The sequence below is a fragment of the Mustelus asterias genome, unplaced genomic scaffold (assembly GCF_964213995.1).
Source record: "Mustelus asterias unplaced genomic scaffold, sMusAst1.hap1.1 HAP1_SCAFFOLD_903, whole genome shotgun sequence".
Classification (NCBI taxonomy): Eukaryota; Metazoa; Chordata; class Chondrichthyes; order Carcharhiniformes; family Triakidae; genus Mustelus; species Mustelus asterias.
In genome coordinates this window covers 137724-145000 of record NW_027590849.1, presented here as the reverse complement: position 1 = coordinate 145000, position 7277 = coordinate 137724, and the positions used below count along the sequence as shown (strand labels likewise).

General features: G+C 57.9%; 1 protein-coding gene across 1 annotated transcript; it reads left to right on the top strand.

Annotated features, from left to right (window-relative positions):
- Positions 1–5914: 5914 nt before the first annotated feature.
- On the top strand, positions 5915–7000 carry LOC144487589 (urotensin-2 receptor-like). The gene has a single exon (XM_078205673.1). It carries the CDS (start codon positions 5915–5917, stop codon positions 6998–7000), a length of 1086 nt encoding a protein of 361 aa, XP_078061799.1.
- Positions 7001–7277: the final 277 nt, after the last annotated feature.

The following is a 7277-nucleotide window of genomic DNA, read 5'->3' as shown; positions in this document are numbered from 1 at the left end:
TGGCACGCGCGGTCTCCCTCTCCCCCCGCCTCATTCCAATTATCACAGAGCAGCTCTCCCTCAGTGCTGACCCTCTGACAGGGCGGCACTCCCTCAGTACTGACCCTCTGACAGTGCGGCACTCCCTCAGTACTGACCCTCTGACAGTGCGGCACTCCCTCAGTACTGACCCTCTGACAGTGCGGCACTCCCTCAGTACTGACCCTCTGACAGTGCAGCACTCCCTCAGTACTGACCCTCTGACAGGGCGGCACTCCCTCAGTGCTGACCCTCTGACAGTGCGGCACTCCCTCAGTACTGACCCTCTGACAGTGCGGCACTCCCTCAGTACTGACCCTCTGACAGTGCGGCACTCCCTCAGTACTGACACTCTGACAGTGCAGCACTCCCTCAGTACTGACCCTCTGACAGGGCGGCACTCCCTCAGTGCTGACCCTCTGACAGTGCGGCACTCCCTCAGTACTGACCCTCTGACAGTGCGGCACTCCCTCAGTACTGACCCTCTGACAGTGCGGCACTCCCTCAGTACTGACCCTCTGACAGTGCGGCACTCCCTCAGTACTGACCCTCTGACAGTGCGGCACTCCCTCAGTACTGACCCTCTGACAGTGCGGCACTCCCTCAGCACTGACCCTCTGACAGTGCGGCACTCCCTCAGTACTAACCCTCTGACAGTGCGGCACTCCCTCAGTACTGACCCTCTGACAGTGCGGCACTCCCTCAGTACTGACCCTCTGACAGTGCGGCACTCCCTCAGTACTGACCCTCTGACAGTGCGGCACTCCCTCAGTACTGACCCTCTGACAGTGCGGCACTCCCTCAGTACTGACCCTCTGACAGTGCGGCACTCCCTCAGTACTGACCCTCTGACAGTGCGGCACTCCCTCAGTACTGACCCTCCGACAGTGCAGCACTCCCTCAGTACTGACCCTCTGACAGTGCGGCACTCCCTCAGTACTGACCCTCCGACAGTGCAGCACTCCCTCAGTACTGACCCTCTGACAGTGCAGCACTCCCTCAGTACTGACCCTCTGACAGTGCGGCACTCCCTCAGTACTGACCCTCTGACAGTGCGGCACTCCCTCAGTACTGACCCTCCGACAGTGCAGCACTCCCTCAGTACTGACCCTCTGACAGTGCAGCACTCCCTCAGTACTGACCCTCTGACAGTGCGGCACTCCCTCAGTACTGACCCTCTGACAGTGCGGCACTCCCTCAGCACTGACCCTCTGACAGTGCAGCACTCCCTCAGTACTGACCCTCTGACAGTGCGGTACTCCCTCAGCACTGACCCTCTGACAGTGCGGCACTCCCTCAGTACTGACCCTCTGACAGTGCGGCGCTCCCTCAGCACTGACCCTCTGACAGTGCAGCACTCCCTCAGTACTGACCCTCTGACAGTGCAGCACTCCCTCAGTACTGGCACCGGGGGAAGTGTGGGCCTGGATTATGGAGCTCAAATCCTAGAGTATATACATCTACCCCCGACAGTGCAGCACTCCCTCAGCACTGATCCTCTGACAGTGCGGCACTCCCTCAGTACTGACTCTCTGACAGTGCAGCACTCCCTCAGTACTGACCCTCTGACAGTGCGGCACTCCCTCAGCACTGACCCTCTGACAGTGCGGCACTCCCTCAGTACTGACCCTCTGACAGTGCAGCACTCCCTCAGTACTGACCCTCTGACAGTGCAGCACTCCCTCAGCACTGACCCTCTGACAGTGCGGCACTCCCTCAGCACTGACCCTCTGACAGTGCAGCACTCCCTCAGTACTGGCACCGGGGGGAGTGTGGGCCTGGATTATGGAGCTCAAATCCTAGAGTATATACATCTACCCCCGACAGTGCAGCACTCCCTCAGTACTGACCCTCTGACAGTGCGGCACTCCCTCAGTGCTGACCCTCCGACAGTGCAGCACTCCCTCAGTACTGACCCTCTGACAGTGCGGCACTCCCTCAGTACTGACCCTCTAACAGTGCGGCACTCCCTCAGTACTGACCCTCTGACAGTGCGGCACTCCCTCAGCACTGACCCTCTGACAGTGCAGCACTCCCTCAGCACTGACCCTCTGACAGTGCGGCACTCCCTCAGTACTGACCCTCTGACAGTGCGGCACTCCCTCAGTACTGACCCTCTGACAGTGCAGCACTCCCTCAGTACTGACCCTCTGACAGTGCGGCACTCCCTCAGTACTGACCCTCTGACAGTGCGGCACTCCCTCAGCACTGACCCTCTGACAGTGCAGCACTCCCTCAGTACTGACCCTCTGACAGTGCAGCACTCCCTCAGCACTGACCCTCTGACAGTGCAGCACTCCCTCAGTACTGACCCTCTGACAGTGCGGCACTCCCTCAGTACTGACCCTCTGACAGTGCAGCACTCCCTCAGCACTGACCCTCTGACAGTGCAGCACTCCCTTAGTGCTGACCCTCTGACAGTGCAGCACTCCCTCAGTACTGACCCTCTGACAGTGCAGCACTCCCTCAGTACTGACCCTCTGACAGTGCAGCACTCCCTCAGCACTGACCCTCTGACAGTGCGGCACTCCCTCAGTACTGACCCTCTGACAGTGCAGCACTCCCTCAGTACTGACCCTCTGACAGTGCAGCACTCCCTCAGTACTGACCCTCTGACAGTGCGGCACTCCCTCAGCACTGACCCTCTGACAGTGCGGCACTCCCTCAGCACTGACCCTCTGACAGTGCAGCACTCCCTCAGCACTGACCCTCTGACAGTTCAGCACTCCCTCAGTACTGACCCTCTGACAGTGCAGCACTCCCTCAACACTGACCCTCTGACAGTGCGGCACTCCCTCAGCACTGACCCTCTGACAGTGCGGCACTCCCTCAGTACTGGCACCGGGAGGAGTGTCGGCCTGGATTATGGAGCTTGAATCCTAGAGTAGATTCGTACCACACAAGTGCCAGACAATGACCATCTCCAACAAGAGAGGATCTCACCATCTCCCCCTTGACATTCAATGGTAACATCCTGGGGATTCATGGTTTTAATGCCTTCCGTCAGTTCTCCTATTTTCTAAAGAGAAAAACCCTAACCTATTAGGGTGGCACAGTAGTCAGCACTGCTGCCTCACAGTGCCAGGGTCCCGGATTCAATTTCAGCCTTGGGTCACAGTGTGGAGTTTCCCCGTGTCTGCATGTGTTTCTTCATTTGCTCTGGTTTCCTCCCACACTCCGAAGATGTGTCGGTTAGGTGGATTGGCCATGCTAAATTGCCCCTTAGTGTCCAAAGATGTGCGGGTTAGGTGGATTGGCCATGCTAAATTGCCCCTTAGTGTCCAAAGATGTGCGGGTTAGGTGGATTGGCCATGCTAAATTGCCCCTTAGTGTCCAAAGATGTGTAGGTTAGGTAGATTGGCCATGCTAAATTGTCCCTTAGTGTCCAAAGATGTGTAGGTTAGGTAGATTGGCCATGCTAAATTGTTCCTTCATGTCCAAAGATGTGCAGGTTAGGGGGATTGGCCGTGCTAAATTATCTTAGTGTCCAAAGATGTGTAGGTTAGGTAGATTGGCCATGCTAAATTGTTCCTTCATGTCCAAAGATGTGCAGGTTAGGGGGATTGGTCATGATAAATTGTCCCTTAGTGTCCAAAGATGTGTAGGTTAGATGGATTGGCCATGCTAAATTGTTCCTTCATGTCCAAAGATGTGCAGGTTAGGGGGATTGGCCGTGTTAAATTGTCCCTTAATGTCCAAAGATGTGTAGGTTAGATGGATTAGCCACAGGTAAATGTATGGTGTTGTGGGGAAAGTGTTAGGGAGAGGGCCTGGGTAAGATACTCGGTCAGAGAGTCGGTGCGCACTCGATGGGCTGAATGGCCTCTTCGGCACTGTAGGAATTCTATGATTCTATGATATCATCAACCAGACACTGAACCAGACCCAGCCGTATAAATACTGTGGCTCCCAGAGCAGGTCAGAGGCTGGGAATCCTGCGGAGAGTAACTCACCTCCTGACTCCCCCCAAAGCCTGTCCACCATCTACAAGGACACAAGTCAGGAGTGGGATGGAATACTCTCCACTTGCCTGGATGAGTGCGGCTCCCAACAACACTCGAGAAGCTCGACACCATCCAGGACAAAGCAGCCCCCGCTCGATCGACACGCTAACCCCCACCTTCAACATTCACTCCCTCCACCACCGACACACAGAGGCAGCCGTGTGTACCATCTACAAGATGCACTGCAGCAACTCACTAAGGCTCCTTCAACAGCACCTTCCAAACCCACCACCTAGAAGGACAAGGGATGTGGGGGGAGGGGGATGGTGTCACAGCAGATGCATGGGGAACACCACCACCTGCAAGTTTCCATCGGAGACGGGTTGATGTGGGGTAATGACTGAGGTATTGATTGAATTGATGCTAAGACTCGATCGTCTTGCTCTCCCCAAACTGCCCTCCAACTCCTTGCTAAATATCTACCTGCATCTCTGATCCCCGCTGTCTCGCTCTCTGTCTCACTCTCTCCCTCTCTGTGCCTCTCCCTCTCTCTGTCTCTCTGTGTCTCCCTCTCTGTCTCACTCTCTCCCTCTCTGTGCCTCTCCCTCTCTCTGTCTCTCTGTGTCTCTCTCTCTCTCTCTCTCTGTCTCTGTCTCACTCTCTCCCTCTCTGTGCCTCTCCCTCTCTCTGTCTCTCTGTGTCTCTCTCTCTCTCTCTCTCTCTGTCTCTGTCTCACTCTCTCCCTCTCTGTGCCTCTCCCTCTCTCTGTCTCTCTGTGTCTCTCTCTCTGTCTCACTCTCTCCCTCTCTGTGCCTCTCCCTCTCTCTGTCTCTCTGTGTCTCCCTCTCTGTCTCACTCTCTCCCTCTGTGCCTCTCCCTCTCTCTGTCTCTCTGTGTCTCTCTCTCTGTCTCACTCTCTCCCTCTCTGTGCCTCTCCCTCTCTCTGTCTCTCTCTGTCTCTCTCTCTGTCTCACTCTCTCCCTCTCTGTGCCTCTCCCTCTCTCTGTCTCTCTCTGTCTCTCTCTGTCTCACTCTCTCCCTCTCTGTGCCTCTCCCTCTCTCTGTCTCTCTGTGTCTCTCTCTCTGTCTCACTCTCTCCTCTCTGTGCCTCTCCCTCTCTCTGTCTCTCTGTGTCTCTCTCTCTGTCTCACTCTCTCCCTCTCTGTGCCTCTCTCTCTCTCTGTCTCTCTGTGTCTCTCTCTCTCTGTCTCTCTCTCTCTCTCTCTGTCTCTCTCTCTTTCTGTCTCACTGTCTCTCTGTCATGTCCCTCTCTCTGTCGCTCTGTCTCTGTCACTCTGTCTCTGTCGCCCTGTCTCTGTCACTCTGTCTCTGTCGCTCTGTCTCTGTCACTCTGTCTCTGTCGCCCTGTCTCTGTCACTCTGTCTCTGTCTCTGTCACTCTGTCTCTGTCGCTCTGTCTCTGTCGCCCTGTCTCTGTCGCTCTGTCTCTGTCGCTCTGTCTCTGTCGCTCTGTCTCTGTCCCTCTCTGTCTCCCTCTCTCTGTCCCTCTCTCCCTCAGTCTCACTGCAGTTTAGCAGGTGTTTTTACTCTGTCTCTCTCTCTCTCTCTCTCTCTGCGCGTGTCTGTCCATCTCCTGTATTGACATCAGCGGCTGGGTCTCTGCCTAGATCAGTGGGGAGTCAGGAATGTCTGGGATGGTGGTGGGACAGAGCAGAGTAGAGAAGCAGAGAGAGTGCGAGCGAGAGAGAGAGAGTGGAGTGCTGTAGGATCAGAAGACTGCACAGAAATCCCGAGCCAAGTGTGAGCTCGCTCGCCCCGAGTCCGACCTGGGAGAATATTTGGAGAGGGAAAGACTGGGGGGGGCTGAAGTTGGCGAGAGGGGTGAGTCGGCGTGATGTGTTAGCGCTCCCGGGACTCCAGGAAGGGGCTCCGAGTCAACGCTGGCTGTGGCATTTCCCATCGGGAGGCGATCGACTGCGCACTGGTTCAGTCATGGAGGACGGCAACACCTCGGGCTCCCTCCTCAACCTGTCGCTCCCCCTGCAACCCCCCGGGGAGGGACTGGCAGTGCCCGCCTTCATTGGCGCCGTCCTGTCCCTGATGTGCCTGGCGGGTTCGGCGGGCAATATCTACACGCTGGTGCTGATGTGTCGAGCTCTGCGACCAAGCGCCTCCATGTACATCCACGTGGTGAACCTGGCTCTGGCTGACCTCCTGTACCTATCCACCGTGCCCTTCATTGTCTACAACAGCCTGGTGAAGGACTGGGCCTTTGGCGAGGCGGGCTGCCGGGCCCTGCTGGCACTCGACCTGCTCACCATGCACGCCAGCATCTTCACCCTGGCCCTGATGAGCTGCGAGCGCCACGCGGCCGTCACCCGCCCCCTCCAGTCTGCCCGGGGCCGGGCGCGGACTCCCCGCAGGCTGTTGGCAGCCCTGGTCTGGCTGGCGTCGTTAGCCCTCACCCTGCCCATGATGGTGACGATCCAGCTGGAGGAGAGGGTGCTGGAGGACGGGCCAGCCAGGCGTCTCTGCACACCCGGCTGGAGTGAGGAGGACAGCCGCCTCTACCTCACCCTCCTCTTTGGCACCAGCTTCCTAGGCCCCGGCCTGCTCATTGGCTACCTGTACGCAGGCCTGGCCCGAGCCTACTGGAAGGCCCAGACCCGGGCGCCGGTTCGCCGCTCACCCCGCCTCAAGGTGGTGGGCCTGGTCTTTGCCATCGTGCTGACCTATTGGGCGTGCTTCCTGCCATTCTGGGTATGGCAGCTCTTCCCCCTGTACGCCCCAGCCTTCCGCCTCTCCTTCAGTACCCAGAGCCGCATCAATGACCTGGTCACCTGCCTGACCTACGGCAACAGCTGCGTCAACCCCCTCCTCTACACCCTGCTCACCAAGAACTACAAGGAGTACCTGAAGAGCCGGCAACGCGGGGCCGCCTCCCGCAGCCCCTCCTCGGCCCCTGGACCAGGCATCGCCACCACGGCGGGAGGCAGGTCCGGCACAGCGACAGGACCAAAGGCCGAGAGGCAGCGATCACTTCCCTCAGAACGGGACACGGGACACGGCACGGTGTAAACAAAGGTGAGAACGCGGAATACCTCACATCCCCACAATCCCACCCCCATCACAGCGCAGTCGAGGGCGATGGAGAGACTGTGCAGCGAGGGGGGGCGAGAGGGGAGGGGGAGACAGAGAGAGAGGGGGGAGACAGAGAGAGAGAGAGGGGGGAGACAGAGAGAGAGAGAGGGGGGAGACAGAGAGAGAGAGAGGGGGGAGACAGAGAGAGAGAGGGGGAGACAGAGAGAGAGGGGGGGAGACAGAGAGAGAGAGAGGGGGGAGACAGAGAGAGAGA